Genomic DNA, 20,993 nt, shown 5'->3' with positions numbered 1-20,993 from the left:
AAAGAAACTGTCTTTCTAAGCCCCTCCCTATGTGCTATGTTCCTTAATTTGTAAGAACTGTTGCAGTAATGTCAATACAGAAAAAGCAAAGTTGTTGCTGTACATGGACTGAGAACACTGTGGCCTGTACAGATGTTCAAGGCATGTTTTGTTTAAAAAGAAAACATGAACTTGTAAACTAAGCTCTATGGAGAATACAGCTTCTGAAGCTGTGTTGCTACTACTAACCTAATTTGAATACATCTCTGATACCAAAAGGAGTCCTTTAATTGGCATAGGCTTGCAAAGTGGGAGCAGCATGTATAAAAAATAGATGAATGCTTGTAGATGTACATATGTGTGCTGCAAAGCCCTGTACTGACATCAAGTGGCGACATGTAAGCGTGCTGAGAGGAGACAGCCTGGCTCTGCAGCGAACCTGATTTTTATAACTCCAACTGATGTGAAGTTTTATTTGAGGGTTTACTCACATACACTCAGATTGGTGTGTTCTTTATGTTTTTAACTGAGATTAAACAGCACTTTTCCCTCCAGGCTGCCCCAAACCTGTAGAGTGAAGCATGTGCATCCTCTCATTCCATGCCCTGCCACAATAAAGGTTATGCAGAGCTGGTGAGCAGTTGCTGCACTACTGATCCTGGAGTCACCACCAAGATTGTGCCGGTGCTTTGCTATGGCACAACGAAATGCTCATGCTCATGCTGTCCACCTCACCCCATTTTGTGTTACGTAAGTAAAGTCTGGGGGAGAAATATCCAAAAGTTGGAGGTTTCCAAGCATGCTTCACCTTCTGCCTTTGCACTGAGAGAAGGGGCAGTGTTTAACCACAAAACAGGTTTTTTCAAGGTTTCCACATGTTGACTTTGAGGCCGGGCTTTGCCCTCTGAGGTTTTGTTTTCTCTTGAGCAGATGGACTTTAAACTTCAACATCTCCCGTTGAGCCATTTCCCCAAAGAGCTGCAGGAATGCAGGCAAGCCACCATTGATCACAGAGAGTAGCAATGGCAAGATGCTTTTGGACAATGTTGTTTCTCCTCTCTGCCCTTTTCCTTCAGACAGAGCAGACAGGTATGGCCTTTGTTTTGTTGTGGCTTTCATTCTCCTTTGTGCTCCTTGTCTTGTAAACACACGGTGTTTATGTACCTCCTGTCATGTTTGCCTTGTAGCACAGCCTGACATCACAAACAGCTGTATGTGTTTCAGTACATTTTGATTCTCATTTTCACATGCCTAAGTAAAAATGGCAGTAGGTTAAGGTTACTGAGGCGTTGTAATCCAGTAATGCAATCACTGACATAGTGGGGAGAATTTTGTTTTGTATTCCTAGTTGCTGCTGTAATAAGAATAAAGGTCAGAAATAATATATGGTTTTTGTATTCATCCTCCATGGTTTGTCCAAGCGTGCAGTGGGGGTCTAGACAACTTTCAGCAATTCAGAACATGAATGTGAAACTTAGTCTTATTTAATATCACATGTGATCCTGCTGCATACCCACAAGCCAGGTAACTAAGGAACTCCAGAATATTTTTTTTATTGCTATTAATATTCTTCAATTCTAATATTGATTGATTATCTCAAACTTTGGGCCCCCAAACACAGTATAAAATGCAGAACAACCAAGTAAACTAACAAAGCCAGTCCCTGAACCACTGGATTTACCTTCTGAGTACCGGAGAACTGACAAACATGCGCTGACACACGTGGCCATGTCAAAGGCAACAGTACCACCCCAGCCCTCCCCCTGCTAGGCCAGTCCTATTGTAGACATCATTGCAAATAGGAGTTTCAAGGTTTGATGTCTCTCATATCTTCAGCTTCTCATTCTCTATGCTAAAAAAATATCAAGGTACCTTCTGTATGAAGGGTGGCATTTCTGGGGGTTGCTTTTATTTGTTCCCTTTGAGAGATATGAGGTCACGCTTGGCAGCAAAAAATCCCCTCACGATCAGACTGAAGGCATCGATTTGGATCCCTCATCATTGCAAATAAGAGACCAAAGAGCCATGAAACCCACAGCAGAGCAAAGCCTACGCACAAAACACATAACCAACCATGCATGGGTCTTTAAGACACAGAGCTTGGAGTTGTACCAAATGCCCCCTGCCTGGGAATAAGTAAGGTACCCCCAGAAGAAAGAAGTGCTACCTTTCTGTGACTCCTCAGCCTGGTTTCTTCTCATACAACATTTTCTTCTCATACAACATTTCAGTGTTTATATCAACTGATGAGGCAAACAAAGTTATCAAGAGGCATCGACGTGCCAACTCCCTGCGTTTTGAGGAGGTCATGCAAGGCAGTTTGGAAAAGGAATGCCTTGAAGAGAGATGCACACTCGAGGAAGCAAGAGAAGTATTTGAAAATGATGAAATGCTCGTAAGTATTTTGTTTTCCTTTGTGCATGTGAAGAACTATTTTCCTGTTGGCTTTGTTTTGTTTGTTATTGTTTTATTTACGAGTTCCAGCAGCTTGCTTCCACTGTTTGAGTTTCTCTCTGTGTAAAACCACATTCTACACTTAAAATGCCCTCCTGAAATTGATGTGTCCTGCATCTTGTGTTGGAGAAGCCCACTCATGTTATCCCATCCTGATCACACGCACAAATACAGCCTCAGCATCCCTTGGGGACTGAGAGGGGCTGGGATGGAGGGAAGGACCACAGCAGTAGTAAGACTTACAGAAAGAGGATCTTTGGGGCAATGGCCGCAAGTGCCAGTGTACAAGAGATCCTCTGCAATGTACAGCTGGATGCTCTGCTCTCTAACACAGAAGCGTGGGAAGAGACGGTGTTTGCAGGGAAGAAGAAAAAACAGCCACAGGACTGGTGGTCCAAGTCCCTCAGGGCAAGCTCAGGGGCAGCTGGCTGATAGAGGGTCATTGGCTTCTCCCTATGGGCAGGGGGGGACAGTATAATCTCTCATTTACTGCTTCTGTTTTACGAAGTACTCATGGAAAAAGATGTTGTTTGAGAACTGAAGTCTAATTTTCCCTTTTTTTTTTCCTCCTTTTTTTCAGAAAATGTTTTGGGATAACTACTACGGTAAGTTAGTCTCTTGATTTCTCTCCTCACAGTGGTGTCGTGCTCTGAATATTATGCTTCAGTCTTATGCTATTTTTTGAGTTTTCAGCAGTTTACTCAACAAGAAACACCCAGTTGCTATTTGTCATGTCTCTAGTAAAGCAAGAGGAAAAGTGCTGATGTGAAAGGATTTGAAAAGTCACACATAGGAAGAAATAGCTAAGACTGCAGAGTGTGTGTAAGCTGTAAGGGAGCAGACACCATCATAGGAAGCAGCAAGGCCTTGTGGAACCAGTATGGGCTAGGATGGCAGCTGTGGCTCAGGGTGGTGTTAACAGTGAGCAACCCAGGAAGGGAAAAGAGGTGTATTTTTCACTGTATGCTGATCGTTAGTTTAAGAGATGACTGGCAAAAATGAGCCTGCAAGAGACATGGGGTGATGCAGACAGCATTCCCTGGGCACAAAGCAACTAGGCCTCACCCCTCCCTCACCACTGCATGTCCAAAAAGTTCTCTCACATCTCTTTTTAATTAGTTTTTATTCTTTTGTAATCTGAGGTTTACATAGCGGATAGGGAGCCATTAAAAATAGCTGTGGTATTAATTTCCTGTGAGGGTGGGACTGCTTTTCCTTGACTCCAGCTAGGTGCTGCTCAGAACTATTCATACAGGAAGCCCTGTTTGCCTACAGCTGAGCTCTCAGGGGTGGGAGTATTTCACCAACTCCATCTACATCTGGCCATCCTTCCCCAGGTGGATGGAGGTGCTCCTCCAGCCCATGCCAGCACGGCGGCCTGTGCGAGGACAGCATCCGTGGCTACACCTGTACCTGCACCGTGGGCTTTGAGGGGGAAGACTGCGCCTTTGGTGAGGCAATGCTTCCAGGACACAGCCTTGGACCCTTTGACTCTTGGTTACTAATGCTTTTTCTCTGTCTGCTCCATTCAGCTAAAAATGAATGCCGGCACCAAGGGAAAGAAGGATGCCAGCACTTCTGCTACCCAGGAAGTAATTCCTACCATTGCTCCTGCGCTGATGGCTATGAGCTTGGGAAGGACAAAAAACAGTGCATCCCATTAGGTAGGTGTGAGTGTGGAAAATAGAGGACCCACACTTGGTGCTTGGGTGGGCAGAAACATTACTGGCCTCTCAAAATGGGGAGAGAAAAAGGAGGAATCTAAGGATCACTACCAAAGATGCATGAGCAGCAGTAAAATAAGCAATATTTGATCAGAACTTTTGAACATGAGTGTGCAGCGAACACTTGCATCACTCTACACTACACTTAACCCAATGTTACAAGTTTTCCACTCTTACTTTTTTAACCTCAGTAACAAGTAACTGATATCCTGCCTGTTTGAGACTGAGGTTTGGTTGATTCGGATCAGGCATGTGATGGTATGATAAATGAAGGGCAGAACTTGCTGCCATGTTAGTTTGAAGTGGTAGCTCTCTTCATTGTTTCATTCAAAGTACCTCATTCAACCTCATCTCCTTTTATGCAAGGCCTACTAAAAGCAAAGTAGAATGCTTGGTCCCTGTCTATGCTAACAAGTAGGAGAGCCAAATACAGTTTGCAGCTGTGGCTTTTGATGAAGATTTAATGATCACAGCAAGTGCTCAACTCAGATGGGTTTTACTTCAGACAGCTCTAATTTGGTAAGGAGGGCTAAATGCCATTATCTGTTAGAGCACATGGTTACAGGGGCTTAGTTCTGATTCAGCTTCACCTGAACAGAATTTGGTTTACGTGATCCAAGAGGAGAACTCAAGGTGTCAGAAGGTGTTGTGAATGCAAATTAACTGAGATCTACTTGAAATGCAGGCTCCCCCTCTGAACCAGAACACGAAGGCATCCCCCTTATAGTCTTAACTTCAGAAATGAAGGCTGAGAATTACCCTGCCCAGATACGAAGATGAGGAAGCAACCTGTGATGACAGTTGGCTGGAGAGGAAGCTCTGTTCCTAAGTCACAGGCAGTGAAATCTGGTCACCACAAGCCTAACACAGTGACCAAACCATCCAGTGCCACCAGACAACACATGTTAAATTAATTATTCTGATTTTCACCAGCTGAGAAATTGTCCTTTACCCAAACACTACAGCATATAAGGAATGAATAATATACAGATAGTTTTTGTCTTGAAATGTTACAGCATGAGTTGTTTTGTTTTGTTTTGGGGGGTGTTGTTTTTGTTGTTGTTGTTTGTCTGTTTGTTTGCTAGATCAATGTGCATGTGGCACACTTCAAGACAGCGACAACCTGATTGGTGAAACCCCAAAGGAACATGGCAAACAATTTCCTTGGCAGGTATTTCTAGCAGTTCATGAAGTCTATTACTCAACTTCCTGTGGACAGAACTACTTATCTTCCTTTTGTATTTTCTTAGGTCCTGTTGCTAAACTCAGAAGGGAAAGGTTTCTGTGGAGGAGTGCTGCTGAAAAGCAATTTTGTACTGACCACGGCACAGTGTGCCCTTCTGCACAATCACTTTAAAATCAGGGTTGGCGCTGGTAGGTGATCAAACATTTTCTTTGGTTGTAGCACTTTTCAGCATGGATAAGCTAAACTGGGTTCATTTAGAGTTCACTTGCTCTGCACCCCCAAGGAAAGAAACTACTCGTGCCCAAATTCAGTTCTATTGGTGGGTGTTTATCCTTCCCATCTGAATTATCACAGTACCACAGAATCACAGTCTTGTGCGGGTTGGAAGGGACCTCAGAGATCATCGAGTCCAACCCCCGGGATTCGAGCCTCCTGTGTAGCAGAGCGGCACTTACGGATGCATCTACCCAAGACTGAAGCTGTCATTCTTAGTTCACCTTTAACATACGTGTTTCAAGAAAGCATCTTTCTCTAGCGTACATACTCCTCAGCACAACTAGGCAGCTGTTACCAATGTGCATGCAGTTATCAAGTCTCTGGTAATTTCTTCCTAAGAGCAGTCAACATGTCATTGCTTCACAGGGTGTAACAGAACAAGCGGAGCTGAGAAGATCATGGAAATTCATGAGAAACACATACACATCCGGTATGATGAAGACACCGGTGAGAATGACATTGCACTCCTACAACTCCAAGAGCACATTGAGTGCAGTAACCACCAGCTTCCTGTATGCATCCCTGAAAGAGACTTTGCAGAACACATTTTGATTCCCAAATTGGCTGGTACAGTCACTGGTTGGAAAATGGAAGGTGGTGAATTTCAAAGCGACGGGTTGCAGGTTTCATATCTCCCCACCGAGGACTGTGAACAAATACTCAACGTAAGCCTCACAAACAGGCAGTTCTGTGGACACAGCCAGGAGGCCATAGACAAACAGCTGGCTGGAGGGAGCTTTATTGCCACTGTGTATAAAGGCACGTGGTTTCTGACTGGTATCCTGGGACCTTGGCCACTAGAAGATGCTGACAGGAAAACATTTTTATTTACCAACACTGCTAGGTACATGATATGGTTTAAACAAAAAATGAAGTAAGAAGCAAACACAACCAATCCTCCAACACCAAACCCCTACCAATCGCTGCAAGGAAACACGAGGAAGCAACCAGTAGAGCCACCTGGCTATCACAATTTGCAGCAGTGGAAGTTGCAATGATGATACCCTATTTAACTCCAGTTCGTACAGAAAAGCCCATCTGTCTTTCCTTCCTCTGTTGACACACAGTACTGTAAAAGCCATGACGGAAAACCTAGCTGCTTTGCTAATAAACAGACTGAACTTTAAGTTTACTAAACTGTTTGCTCTAAAACTGAAAAAGTACTAATGCTTTTCTAGTCTTTTAAATGTTGCTAGAGTAAGTCTTTCTCATACTTGCTATCCTTAGGTCTGATTGAAGAAACCCATACTCTTACTTCAGCATTTGTAGAAGTACAATTTATAAAGACAAGGGACACTCCAAGCATTTAAATGTGTATGTTGATAAAGGATCTGATTCTCTCATCACACTGAACATTTTTCTTGGTAGCTGTGTTTTGCCGTAGGAATTATGTCTGCTTCACTGTATACTTCAGTTAGCGAGTAAAATAAAATCAGACTGTCAAAGAGGGGGGAAAAATGTTTTATTTTCTTTAAAAAAATAAACAACTAAAAACTGAAAAAACACTAGAACTATCCCCTCATAACCAACAGGTACAATGTAACCCTCCTCTTTCCTACTTCCAAAAGAGAACAAAAAACCCTGAACAAACACACAACAGAAGGAACACTTAAAACATTGGACCCGGTGGCAGTCTCTTCCCAGGAAGCAGAATAAAACAGAATACAGGTAAGTTATTTAGATGCACTCTTTTGTTCATCACAGTAAATTTTAAACAAAACATTAAAGGAATTTTAATGGTAGGACAACCAACAAAGCTATCCCTGAGTACCTACAGGCAAACATCCCACATATACTTGAACTTCTATGTATCAATGACATAGACAAGCTTTTGGCGTCAAGAGCAACTTCTCTCGTTCTTAGAGAAGGCTTGAAGAACATACTTGGGCCAGCAAGATCATCGAAGAGATTTAGAAAATGGGAATCATAAAAAGAAAATATTACTTCAGCTCTGAATAATGGATTACCACATGTAATCCACTTATTTTCCAAAGGATAAATGTGGAAACAGTAACAGAAAGTACTTTGTAAAAGCTTTTAAGTAGTTGGGAGATCTTTGGAATGCTTTGCTTTTATTTCCTCGGGAGATACTTTTAATGACCTAGAAAACCTTAAGAGACCACTACTGAAAAAGAGTTCATGCACTTTGTTACACTGGCAGCCTTGGTCGTTCTGGGAAAGGAGCCACAAACAGTTCCTGGTATTCCAGCCCTGGATATGAACCAGGTATTTATAATGTTCTCTGGCTGATGAGGAGCAGCTCCACTGGGCAAGTCGCATATCTGTTCTTGCATGAGTAAGACACAATACTCAACACACCGTTGACAGAGGAGGAAATGGGTTCTGCTTACTGACCACAAGTTTTTGATGCTGATGAGATATATAGCCTTTAATATGACCCTGTCAGGAGAAGAAAATAGTGTTAGCACTGGAAGCTCGTTATACCTCAAATGTCGTTAGACTAAATCAAAGCTATGTGTACACAGTCAATCACCACCACACTAAGTATTTGTAAGGACCCAATTTATGCGTGTCACATCAAACAGCAAGCAGACAGTTGGTACCATATCCATGCTTGTGTACTAATGCTGCTCTTGGACTGCCTGCTGTCAGGGACCCGTATGGTTTGCTTACATTCCCTTGAAGAGACAGAGCTCTGGAGAAGTTCCTAATTTACTCTTGCTCATTTTAAAATTGGGATTTTAATTAATCACTATTTCAATTTAAAATAAATTCTTCCTTTTAAGACATGCAGTGTAGCACTGAAAAGTCTTCCAGTCACCTTACCCCAACCCTTTGCTATTCTCAGTAGGTACCAAATAACCCACTTCAGAAACAGAGTCATAGAACGGCTTTGGTTGGAAAGGGTCTCAAAGATCACCTAGTTCCAGCCCCTTGCTGTGGGCAGGGTTGCCAGCCACTAAATCAGGCACTAGATCAGGCTGCCATGAACACCTCTAGGGATGGGTCCTGCCACAGATTCTCTGGGCACCTCTCCACCCCCTCAGTGGAAAATTTCCCTATAACATACAATCTCATTCTCTCCTCTTCTATTTAAAATAATTCTCCCTTGTTTTATCACTATCAGACTGTGCACAAAGTTGATTTCCTTATTAGCTCCAGGAACAAAAAAATCAACTTTTACACGCAAGAAAAGGTGAGATTACCGATATATTTCTGTAACAAACTTATAATCTCTGCCTAATGCTTTTTACTGTCTGGAGTCTGGAAGGACTCAGAAACAAGTAGGAAGCACATACCATGTATATAAGGTTAGCTAAAATGCACTGGACTTCATCAATGTCAACATCGTCTACTTGCATGAATTTCAGAGCAAAAAGAAAGGCATCTAGGGAAAGCTGATGTGTTTTGAGTAGTAAATATCTGCAAGAAACAACAGAAAATCTGTTACTGAGAAACAATAACTTAGAATTCTGGTTCATAGTAGAACAGACATTACTACAGATTCACTTTAACATGAGTTTGCACTCCTTGAGAGTGTTGAAGAGTGTATACACCTCAGTCTTAGGTGAAAGCACATTGAGTCTGCTTATAGAAAAATGTAACTTTTGTTATGCTTACACTTTCTTAAAGAGATTTCTGTATGTGATGATTTTCAGCTTCTCAAGGATAAGAAAGATTCCACATCGAATGAAGAAGGTCTCATGCTTGGTCAGAGCTTCATTCAGGAGGAGAAGATTGCCTTCACTAGAAGGATGGAAGAAATGAATACGTAAGAAGGTTTCATCCTATCAAGAAAAGGAAGTGTATGACTTGGTAGGAACCTTCCTCAATCAGGCCAAACAAATACGTTTTAGTCAAAGCTTTTTGAACTACTACACAATGTAATAGAATAATTGCATACCTCACAGCCTTTGTTACTTCAGCAAACTGCATAAGGTCGTACTTTTTTAAGAGCTGAACAGTTGGCATATGGCCCTGAAAAATAAAAGGTTTCCAAGTTCATTTTAAATGTAATCGATAACATGTTTGACTACCTTCTTTTCTGTTTTGCTACAGAACAAACACTAAATAAAGTATTTGAAACACATCCCCTTGTCCTGTCAAACATCCTGCAACTCAACTCACAATAATTAGTTGTTGAGGCAGTCTCTCGATATTTGAATGTTAGGAAACACCAAGATCGTGTGACATGAGGCTTAGGCAGGTCCAAACTCTGTGTTGCAGTTTTATGACCTATTTGCAAGCAAAAGAACTGTGGGAATCCCAGGCATTACTAACAACACAAGCAGTGCTTCAGCACTGTCATGTGTTAGCTCAGTCTACCAGATTATTTCTCCGCCGTGCCTCCGTATGGCCATTAAAACGTCAAGAGAAAAGAAAGTTTCAAGAAACAAATTGAATTCTCACTGTTAGATCAGGTAAGGTTGAATCAGGCTCACTTATCAAACAGAAACTCGGTTTTGTTTTTTCCCTTTGCAGAGCAGAGATCGGATTGCATACCAACTTGGTCAGAATTTAAATTTAGTTACCATTACATGGTGCTGTTGCTAATTCCTTTCCTGGCTGGGGGATGAGTCAAGAGCAGAACTGAGCAGTGTGTTTACTGAGCGCTGCTAGGAATGAAAGGGAAAAAAAAACAATCCCCAAACCCTCCCAGAAACAAATACCCAAACTATCATTGTAGTTCTAAGGTTAGTGTTAGCGTTTGGATTGTGATTTTAAAAAGCAACTTTAAAAACAATGACCTTTATACAGATTCCACTCTCCAGAAGGAGGCTGAGGGGAGACCTTATCACCCTCTTCCAGTACCTGAAAGGTTCTTACAGTGAGAGTGGGGCAGGTCTCTTCTCACTAGTGACAAGTGACAGGACGAGGGGAAATGGCCTCAAGTTGTGCCAGGGCAAGTTTAGGTTGGATATTAGGAAGAACTTCTTCACAGAAAGGGTAGTTAGGAACTGGAATAGGCTCCCCAGGGAGGTGGTTGAATCGCCATCCCTGGTTGTGTTTAAGAGTCGTTTGGATGTGGTGCTCAGGGATATGATTTAGTGTAGGGTTTTTAGAGTTAGGGTACTGGTTAGGCTGCGGTTGGACTTGATGATCTTCAAGGTCTTTTCCAACCTGGATAATTCTGATTCCATGATTCTTTAGTGCCTCCTATACTGTTCAGAAAAGCTCCCATAGCCTTAGTCACTAAAGAGTCCACCAGTTTAAGGAAGGCTTAAGGTTTGTTAATTTCCTTTCATCAACTCCACCACTGAAAATGACCACTAGGAAACACAGTGAACAAAAATGAAAACCAGGAGCCAATTATCACACCCACCATGTTCCTCCCTTATATGTAATATCTGTCGTTTGCTTTTTGATACTGCAAGGGAATGAAAAGGGAGCACAAAGGGATAAGTGAGAATGGTCATGATTCATTCTGCTGGGGCAAATGTGGAAGATGGGAACTCTCAGAACTGCATTATAGAAACATTCTCCATGAGAAATTTGGTAACAGGGAGTGGGAAACACTCTAGAATCTAGTTCTTGGCCCCTCAGTTACAGTGAATTAACTGTACAGCCCCACTAACACAAGGAATAGACAAATGCCAGCACAACACACAGATCACAGAATGACCCAGGTTGGAAGGGACCTCAAGGATCATGTAGTTCCAACCCCCCTGCCTGTCAGGGCCACCAAACATACACATTTACTAGGCCAGGCTGCCCAGGGCCCCGTCCAACCTGGTCTTGAACACCTCCAAGGACGGGGCATCCACAACCTCCCTGGGCAGCCTGTTCCAGGGCCTAACCACTCTCCTAATAAAGAACTTAGGAAGGACAGGAACAAGAAGCAGAGATGATTCTTTCAGCAAAAAGATGAAGAGAACAAGTGGTATCCAGCTGACATGCCTTAAACTGGGCAACAGTGCACAATGTACAATTATAAAAACAAAGACAGGAGTCCTTTATTTCCTGTGGTAAACCCACCACAACTGTCTCCAACCATTTATGTACACACGTTCCTTCCCTTTGCCAGGTGAAAGAAACACAGATTTGTACCAGGGGATCCAGACATACCCTGGATGCCATTGCACAGTTGTCACCACGAAGGCACTCTGGTACATGACAAGTCAACTTTGAGCTCTCTAAAGAAGCACTTATTTTCTTCTAGCAGTAACCTCAAGTTCCACCTTTCAGAGGGGAGGAATAAGGCAGGGGGGAGAAAAAGCAGCTTTACTTCCTCCTTTCCTACTTTGCTGTAAATAACAATTCAACGTTTTCTGCCCTTACTTGTAGAACATCTGCATGTGCTGGTACTTATGGAGGTCAGGCACAAATAACCTCTGCATTCCAATAAGGGAAAAGAAAGAAAATTGAGAACCAGGCTGAGTTTCAGTTTGCTTATCTGCCTCCTGAAAAACAATGTGCAGGAATAACATCTACTCACCAACAACATTTTTACTGGCAGCAGGTAGATCAAAATCATTCTTTTGTTTTTCTGGCTTGAACGGTGACAGTGCTCAAAAGCAAATGACAGATACTCTTCAGCTGCAGACACAAATAAAAGGAGCGATAGTAAGTAGTCAAGAATTAAGACTGATTCATACCATAATCTAATTCTCTACTCAATGTCCATTTCTAAATTGAACCTACGGTATTTGAAATGATATCAAAAAGAACCACATAAATCAAAACACATTAAGATACACCATGTAAGAATTATTGGTGAATCACATAAAAGACAAAGTATTACAAGAAAAATGAGAGCTACAGACATGCCAGTGATATCACACAGCATTATAGTATGAAAACTTTTCCATCACTCTTCTCTTAGAAAGAAAAAAGACAGGCCTGACAGTCTGAAGGTGCTTCTTAGGAGTCACAAAACCGGCTCTCTAATAACATTTTTTCCCCTTGAAGCAATGGGCTATTTGGACAGAGGCTTACATTTGTAATTAAAGGCTTATGTCTCAGCCCTAAAAGCATTTGTGAATGATAAATCTCAGAAACACGGTCTCCAAAAATCAACGCACTGAGAACCTAATTCCGCAGCACAGTTTGCTAAAGATACCCTACATAGCATGGAGTAACTTCAAAAGGACAAGACAGCTGCAGAGCTTCCTTAGTGAAACCTTTGACAAACCTATTCTGTTGGATGCTATTGCACGGAATAATTGTTCTAATATGCACACAATACATTAGAGCAGAGGGAAATTCACAGAAACAAGTATTTTAAAGCTGGCATACACTAGAAATAGAAGTGCCATGTAATCTGATTTCTAATCTGACTCAGCCTGCGGATCTTTCAGCACAACTACCCTTTGATCAGCATGAATATGATTGAATCTTGCACACATTTGGAGCCACACACACACAAGCCAGAGCTCACACCAAGCAGCTAGAGTTTAAATGTGTCCTCCTAGCACATAGTACCTTGCTTAAAGTCGCTGTCAAACATGGCTTTGCGTCCAACGTAGTATCTGTATGTAACTCGCTGTGCCATACTATATTCATCCTTCAGGTTTGAACTGTCAATTGCTCTAATTAAGGGCTTACACAGATGGAGCTTATTGATCTGTTAAATAAAATTAACCGCATTTTATTCATAGAGCGCAGATATGCAACATCATGCTCAAAAGGGTGAGTTTGACTTAGAGTATGAAATACAAAGCAGCTTACCAGACTTAAGCCCTACCTTAAAATAAATTTTGAACAGCTGATTCACAAGAAACAACATGCCCCACTTTTTGGAATCTTCAATTCCTGCTCGACTGTCGTAAGAATAGAAAACAAAACAAAACCGCTAGTACTGAACACTGGAGTAAAATAAGTACTTCCTTTTTTTTCCTGTAGTAAATTCCATCCCTAGATAAATATTTCATGGATGTTTTTTAGGATAGAAACATGTGTCTGAAAATAGAAGCCAACCCTTTGCCTTAAACCGTGCCAGCACTGTCTAAATGGAATGTCTCGAATCTTACATTTTAAACAGCTCTGCTGCATTTCTTGTCATCACAGTGAGAGATATCATGCAGAATATTATTCACCTGCAGCAGGATCCTCCCTCCAGTCTGCATACACCAGCAAAGCAGTTGCTGGTAATATTCAAGGTGAAAGAAAAAACAGTGGGGAATAAAAGCACTTTATCCATCTGGGAAGCCTGAGAGTTGCTAAGACAGTAAACCGAAGAGTCACCTATTCACAGTCTAACCACACTGAATTAAACTTTATAGTTGAAGAGTGTACAAAAGGGTTAATAATATTTATTCCCTGGCAGGGTCAGTCCCTCCCAGAATCACCTCTTAGGAAGGTTAAACCTGAAAGGTGGCCTCTCCAGCTGCAATTGATAGTCAAGACAGACTATGCATGAGAGGAAATAAGCCTCAGAAGTGTTTGTTCTTATGTAGATACAGTCTTAGTAAGTAAAGTTTATATAAGCTCTTAAGAATAAAATCATGCAACTTTTACAGAGCATCTTTCACTTACGTGTCACTGGCACAGACTCGAAAACAGCTCATCAGCAGTTCTGCTGCTTTTTCCAGCATGTCGCCAACTTTGCTTTTCCCCTTCTTCACCAGCTGTTGATCTGCCTATCATTACACGGCAAGAAACAGCACCAAATTCTATGTTCTAATTCACTGGGTTGTAAACAATTTAATACTGCAGTTTAACAATACACTTGACATGCTTACTATTGCCTAAATCATGAGAGTAGCCATGCTGACAGGAGGACTGAAAACAAAACAGAACAAAACACTTGGAGAAGTTCCTGAACACCCTGTACCAAACTTAATGCATAGCAGAGCCAGACAGAACATTGAAAATAGCACTGGCCTTCAGCAACGCTAAGTTTAATGCAGCTTCCAGAAGCTGTGGGTTTTTCTTTTGCTTGTCAGGAGCTGTAGACTCAGCAAGGGCTCCAATGAGCATCAAAAGCAACATACACAGACAGAAGAGGGAAACAAGGCAGAAACTTCACTCGTTAAGGTGCAGTATGTAGTTAGATAAGGTTAGTTGTCCTGTGTATCCCTACCCCTTCAAAGACTCAGGTTGCAAAAATAACACATGGAAATCATGAGCTGTGCCATCACACTCTTCTATGACAGTAATTAATTGCTTCATATGCTCTAAACTGTGAGCTGCATGCAGGTGCCCAGAAACTCTGCCATTCAAGTGGTAAATGAGAGTCAGGCAGACTGAGCAACCTCGTTCCTCAATAGGACAGGACAAATCTAGTGCATTAACAAAATCTTCAACAACAAATTGAACACTAAAGAGCAAAATTAGGCTTTGTAATTGAGTCTCAAACATTTCCAGCACAGAAACTCCCAACAGGTTAAGGTATTAAGGTTGTTTTACTTACATTATTAGCAAAAATTCGGAGATCAAGGGCTACAGCATACATAATAGGTAATGCCCTGGAAAAGTTAAGACACAGTATAAATGCTAATCATGCAATAAGACACTTTTTTTCTTCCTAGCTGGTCATAAAACTGTAAAAATATATAAGAACTTTTAAATAAAAGATGAATCCTTTTAAAAGAAGCCTTCAAGAAATCAGCATCTCAGAAGTCCTACACCAAAGGAATTAATTGAGACAACTTTTTTACCGTGGCTTTAAAAGCTTTAAAAAATAGAACAGAAAAGCTATTTCACCTTCAACAAATCCTTAACATATTTGTTTACAGACGTTTTATGTAATTAAACTTAGATGTCTATATAGTTTTCACAGTTTCAGATCTAAAAACTCAAACGGGCAGCAAAAACTATTGGGTGGCATTTAAGTATTGCTGGAGACAAAAATGTATTGCATACAAACTGAAACCAAGGCTACGATATTACACCAATGAAAGACAGGAGTCCAGTTTTTAAGCTAGACTATGGTATACTCACCAGTTTTCTTCTTTATGTGCCTGAAATGCTCGCAGGAAAGATGTATTGTGTTTAGGAGAATTTAAAATGCTGGGAAACGTAGCACAGACTTTAAAAAAATAGAGGTGTTGTGTGGTACTATTATGCTACATGCTGCATGAAAGAGTAGAAACCAACAAAGCAGCAATTAAACAAGGAGAGACGATAGAAAGACCCAGAAGGGAACGACCCTTTACTTCTCAGAAAGGGTGGTGAGGCACTGGAATGGACTGCCCAGGGAGGTGGTGGAGTCACCGACCCTGGGGGTGTTCAAGGAAAGACTGGATGTTGTGTTGAGGGACATGGTTTAGTGGGAGCTATTGGTAATAGGTGAACGGTTGGACTGGATGATCTTTTAGGTCTTTTCCAACCCTGGTGATTCTATGATTCTATGAACGTAAGAACAGCCACACACTTGTGGTACTGTGGTAGCAATGAGAAACGCTGTTTACTTCGAGATAAACCTGCAGCTTTCTTTAGAAGTATCTTTCCCTTCATCCAAGCAGAAAGTGGGATGTATATTAATGATTCAGGTTCTCCTGCTCTCTGAGAAATTATGTTTTTGAAGCAAGAGATAGGTTCCTTCTTAGTCCTACAGAAAGCTGAAAAGAGCATACCTGGATTTCCTTAAGAATCTAAACAGCTGAAGTGTAATTGGAACTAGACCACAGCACATTAGATTTGAAAAGGAATGAAGATAACAAGAAAACCTACTCAATCTGAAAGCGATATGCGACATATATGGAAAAGGATATTGAACAATAACTGTTTGGCACTTGTATGCTTCTATAAAGTCATGGTTTCCAACGGCGTAAGTACATCTGTCAAAGAAAAGGTGCATTAGTGCAGCCAAAAATATCACACATGTAAGACAAATATTTCTTCTTCTGCCTTTTAACGGGTACAGACTTGACAGTTAAAGGAGATGCAGTAAATAGAAAATAGGAAGCACTGAAATCAAAGCTTTGTCAATTGCCATATACAGATGTCCTATAGGTACACACAAAAAAACCTTTATGTGGAGGAAAAAAAGAGAAGGCCTTTATTTCCTATCATCCTAGTGCTATTTGTAAGAGTAACTAAGCAATTTTTCAGACACAATCACTTGAAAATAACTGAGTAAACTTAGGGATATGCTTCCCTGTGCCTGCTCTATGTCTTCTAGCTGACTTGTCTATTTCTAAGTCCATCTTTACCTTAAGTGAGCTGCAAACATTTCATCATATGGTGGTTCCAAAACCTGTTGACACTTTTCCTCTGGAGATGGAAGCTAAGGATAGAATAAATCAATTAAAGAAACATCCACTACACCAGAAACATCAGACAGGTATTTCATCATGGCAGACTTATTCATACATGCCTTTGCCATCTATTAGAATCTTAATTATCACAGAATCACAGAATTGTAGGGGTTGGAAGGGACCTCTAGAGATCATCGAGTCCAACCCCCCTGCCAAAGCAGGTTCCCTACACCACGTCACACAGGTAGGCGTCCAGGCGGGTCTTGAATATCTCCAGAGAAGGAGACTCCACCACCTCCCTGGGCAGCCTGTTCCAGTGCTCCATCACCCTCACTGTAAAGTAGTTCTTCCACACATTTGTGTGGAACTTCCTATGCTGTACTTTCATCCCATTACCCCTAGTCCCATCCCCACGCACTACTGGAAAGAGACCAGCCTCACCACTATGGCTCCCACACCTCAGGTATTTATAAACCTGGATCAAATCCCCTCTGTTACATTAATAACAAACCTATTGTAAGAAAATGCTAGTGTGAATTCTGTGTACATGATCAGATCAGAGCCAGCCTTACATAAAAACACCTGCAATGCACACAGCACAAGCACCAGCCAATTATTAGCCACTCTGCCACATTACTAACATAGCAAAAAAAATGCACATAACAGATTCTTGCAGAGTAAAAAGTTCTTACCTGAAGCCTTGGATTTGCAACATGTGGATGTTTAAATGACACCAATTCTGCACAGAACTGCCCATCTCTGCTGTCAATCGCTTCTTGCACCTACCCCACAAAACAGGCACATTATACAATTAAATCCAACTATAGTCATATAACATATTTATAGCATTCATCCACGTCATACAACGCATAGTGTTCATCTATGCCAGTGTCTTTTACCAGTGGAAGGGTTTAAAACCAAATAAATCAGCATTGTATTTTCTCAAAAATGGAGGGGATGAGAAGAACGCTGTTGTGCTTTATCCTTGTATGTAGGATACAAGTATTTCTCATAGTGAGGAGCCCAAAACTGAACACAGCACTCGAGATGCGGCCTCACCAGAGGAAAATAGACACATAAAGAAACTCTTACCTGTTGCAGGTACTGGTTTATGGTGATGTGGGCCATTGGAACACAAGGGGCAGGAGGCCGAAATAAATCACGTTCTGCAAAAGAACCGGAGTCTTAGAGAAGGGTGGTAGCCCAGAGGCACCTCGTCCTCCTCGCTGTGAGGAAGGCCGGGCCGGGGCTGCCCCCGTTGTCTCCGTGCTCCTGCTCGCACCTCCCCCACCGCCCCCAACCCAAACACTGACTAACCTCCCCGCCATGGCGCGGCGCACAGCGGCACTTCCGGCACTCGCCGTGTACTTCCCGTAGTCACCGGAGCCGTTTGGGGGCGTGGTCTATTTCGAGGCAGCCAATGGAAAAGAGCGGTGGGCGGGGCCAGAGCGCGCGTTAGGTATAAAAGCACGTGCATCGGTGTGTGTGGTACGTCAGTGGGCGGAGCGGCGGGAGGAGGGAGCAGAGGGACTAGCGTGCTGGTCGTACCGGGGTCCGGTGTCAGCTTGTGCTTACCACAGAATGACCCGGGTTGGAAGGGACCTCAAGGATCATGTAGTTCCAACCCCCCTGCCTGGCAGGGCCACCAAACATACACATTTACTAGATCAGGTTGCCCAGGGCCCCGTCCAACCTGGTCTTGAACACCTCCAAGGACGGGGCATCCACAACCTCCCTGGGCAGCCTGTTCCAGGGCCTAACCACTCTCCTAGTGAAGAACTTCCCCCTAACATCCAACCTAAATCTTCCCTCTTTCAACTTAAAACCATTTCCCCGTGTCCCGCTATTGTCAGCCCTTTCGAAGAGTTTACTCCCCTCCTGGGAGTAAGTTCCCTTCAGGTATTGAAAGGCTGTAATGAGGTCACCCCGCAACCTTCTCTTCTCCAGGCTGAACAAACCCAACTCCCTCAGCCTGTCCTCATAGGGGAGGTGCTCCAGCCCCTGATCATTTTTGTGGCCCTCCTCTGGACCCTTTCCAAAATCTCCATGTCTTTTTTGTACTGAGGGCTCCACACCTGGACACAGTACTCCAGATGGGGCCTCACAAGAGCCGAGTAGAGAGGGACGATCACCTCCCTATCCCTGCTGACCACCCCTCTCTTGATGGAGCCCAGGATCCCATTTGCTTTCCGGGCTGCCAGAGCGCACTGCTGGCTCATGTTGAGTTTTTCATCCATCAGGACCCCCAGGTCTTTCTCTGCCGAGCAAGACCTTATGGGAGCGGACCGTTGTGCTCCGGGGGCCGCAGTGCCTGCCTTGTGAAGAAGGGACGGCAGCTCCTTGGCAATCTGTTCCAAAAAGCTGAATAAAGTTCCCCACGGGTTGTCTGTAAGAGGCTCGCACCGAGAGTCCGCCGTAGCCGTCCGTCCCGGGAGCCATCTTGCGAGCGGGGACGCTCGGTGTGAAGCTGGCGGGAAGGGCTGGGCTGCCGCCCCGAGGTGGGGGAGGAAGGGAGGGAGGGAAGAAGGGCGGGCGGAGGAGGAGGAGGAGGAGGAGGAGGAGGAGGAGAGCGGAGGCGGGGACCGGGCGGTCCAGCCCAGCGCAGCGCCTTGCCCCGGCCGGACACGGCGCCCGGGGCGGAGATGGCGGACGAAGCCCAGAAGAAGCCGCACTTGTCGGCCCTGGTGGGGCACACCAACGGGCTCACCAAGCCCGCCTCGCTGGCCGCAGCCGCCACGCGTGGGGGAGGCGGCGGGGGCGGTTCGGCCGGTGCTGCCGCCGCCTCCTCCAAGAAACTCGTCATCAAGAACTTCAGAGGTGGGTGCGGGGCCGAGCGGCGGCAGGTGCCGGGCCCGGCCTCTCCGCACCTTTGTTTACCGCGGGGGCCGCTCCGCCTTACAGGGACGCGGAGAACCTGCCGCCGCTCCCTAACCGCATCCCGGGGTCTCGCGTGGGGCCGCGGGGTTGGGGTGGCCCCGCATTAGGATGGAGGAGGAGGAGGCCACGGGCCTGGACGCGCTCGGGCGCTGCCGTCTCGCGTGGGGTCGCGACCTGCCCCGTGGCCGTGCCCCGTGAGCGCCCCTGGGCTGAGCGGAGGAAGATGGCTGCGGGGAGCCCGAGCCTCGGGCCGCCTTCAGCCGCCTCCGTGTTCCCCCGCAGAAAGGCCCAAGCTGCCCGATAACTACACGCAGGACACCTGGCACAAACTTCACGAGGCGGTGGCAGCCATTCAGAGCAGCACTTCTATTAAGTACAACCTCGAGGAGCTCTACCAGGTAAGACCCGTACGGTGATGTTTTCTTTCGGTGTAATGTGGAAAATGGAGACTCGCAGGGCTTCAGATCAAGCAGAGATGTATTTTTGACTCGTTAAAGGCCAGTTATTATCTCCAGAACGCTCTGTGTTTCCAGACAGTTCACAGTGTTGTGCCTCAGCTTCTCGCTGCTCCTAGGAGAGTTCTCAAGGTCTGGGCCCATGAAGAAGCAATTTGTGTTGGAAGGTATTGAGAGCTGCACTTGGGCATCCAGCCACCCCAACACTCTGCCTGCTCCAGATCCTGAAATTAGGGTCTTGCTCTGTCTGGGCTTTGCAGTGTCTGTGTTTTACAATGGCTTTTTTGGTTCATGCTTTGGTGTTTGAGAGTAGCCAGCGTTAAAAGTATTTGTTACGATGCTGAGACTTCAGTGTCAGTGCTCTTTGGAGAATGAAGGCAAGAATCGCACTGCTCGTGTTGTTATAAAACATCACTGATGCTGTAAGTTGTGCCACGCGGCTGAAGTTAACAAGCAGGGTGAGTCTCAGAGCTGAAGTGACTTCTCTGTGTCATTAGATGGAGTGTAATGTGTGGCATCAGAACGGCTCGTTGTGTGAAGGCATATTGACCTAATATAACATACTGCCTTCAAGCTGGACTGATATATATGTGTCTGGTAATACTTATAGGTTTGCAGAATCTGATTTACATAATACATTTGATGGTTTTAAATAGAGCGTTTGAGAAATCCTGCATTTTCATGCCCAGCTAGAAAAACACAGATGCTTTGAATGTTACCTAACTTGTTTTCAGAGGCTCAGAAAAGAGATTATAGTAATATGGGTATGAAATTGCCGGGGCACGGACTTGAGCTTTGGCAGTAGAGGAGGAGGGAGATCTCAGATAAGCTGTAAAGAGAGAACTGTGCTTTTTGCTTATTCTGTTTGTAAAAATGTGCGTGTTGTAAGGACAGCCCAGCAGTCAGGAAGTCATTGGTGCAAATCAGCAAGATTCCTGTA

At 43.8% G+C, this 20,993-nt stretch overlaps 3 protein-coding genes across 6 annotated transcripts in view; 2 read left to right on the top strand and 1 right to left on the bottom strand.

Annotated features, from left to right (window-relative positions):
* The first annotated feature begins 921 nt into the window (after nucleotides 1–921).
* PROZ (protein Z, vitamin K dependent plasma glycoprotein) lies at nucleotides 922–6,751 on the top strand. Of its 2 annotated transcripts, none has more exons than XM_015849368.2 (8): nucleotides 922–1,068; nucleotides 2,211–2,374; nucleotides 3,014–3,038; nucleotides 3,771–3,884; nucleotides 3,966–4,097; nucleotides 5,243–5,328; nucleotides 5,408–5,531; nucleotides 5,986–6,751. In XM_015849368.2, the coding sequence occupies exons 1-8, from the start codon at nucleotides 1,002–1,004 to the stop codon at nucleotides 6,495–6,497; spliced, it is 1,224 nt and encodes a 407-aa protein (XP_015704854.1). In that variant the 5' UTR covers nucleotides 922–1,001; the 3' UTR covers nucleotides 6,498–6,751. The 2 variants fall into 2 exon arrangements, with proteins under 2 accessions (XP_015704854.1, XP_015704864.1); XM_015849378.2 differs by lacking the exon at nucleotides 922–1,068 and adding an exon at nucleotides 2,099–2,120.
* Nucleotides 6,752–7,064: 313 nt separating this feature from the next.
* Nucleotides 7,065–18,164, bottom strand: PCID2 (PCI domain containing 2). Its single transcript, XM_015849354.2, has 15 exons — nucleotides 18,039–18,164; nucleotides 17,814–17,887; nucleotides 17,414–17,503; nucleotides 16,677–16,750; nucleotides 16,236–16,301; nucleotides 15,463–15,504; nucleotides 14,933–14,987; nucleotides 14,056–14,159; nucleotides 13,265–13,340; nucleotides 13,003–13,144; nucleotides 12,017–12,117; nucleotides 9,485–9,558; nucleotides 9,202–9,327; nucleotides 8,880–9,003; nucleotides 7,065–8,019 (listed from the first exon to the last, which is right to left on the bottom strand). The coding sequence occupies exons 2-15, from the start codon at nucleotides 17,847–17,849 to the stop codon at nucleotides 7,930–7,932; spliced, it is 1,200 nt and encodes a 399-aa protein (XP_015704840.1). The 5' UTR covers nucleotides 17,850–17,887; nucleotides 18,039–18,164; the 3' UTR covers nucleotides 7,065–7,929.
* Nucleotides 18,165–19,304: 1,140 nt separating this feature from the next.
* The window catches only part of CUL4A (cullin 4A), a 33,138-nt gene continuing 31,449 nt past the window's right edge, over nucleotides 19,305–20,993 (top strand). The window contains exons 1-2 of one of the 3 annotated variants that reach the window (XR_004305902.1): nucleotides 19,305–19,538; nucleotides 19,881–19,996. Coding sequence is in view for 1 of the 3 variants with exons in the window: in XM_015849386.2 (XP_015704872.1) it covers nucleotides 19,364–19,538; nucleotides 19,881–19,996 (291 nt within the window). In the remaining 2 variants the exon portion in view is untranslated. The remainder of the gene's footprint in view (nucleotides 19,539–19,880; nucleotides 19,997–20,993) is intronic. The other 2 variants (XR_004305901.1, XM_015849386.2) reach the window with 2 other exon arrangements.

This window comes from Coturnix japonica, chromosome 1 (assembly GCF_001577835.2).
Source record: "Coturnix japonica isolate 7356 chromosome 1, Coturnix japonica 2.1, whole genome shotgun sequence".
Classification (NCBI taxonomy): domain Eukaryota; kingdom Metazoa; phylum Chordata; class Aves; order Galliformes; family Phasianidae; genus Coturnix; species Coturnix japonica.
This window is presented reverse-complemented; position numbering and strand designations above follow the sequence as displayed.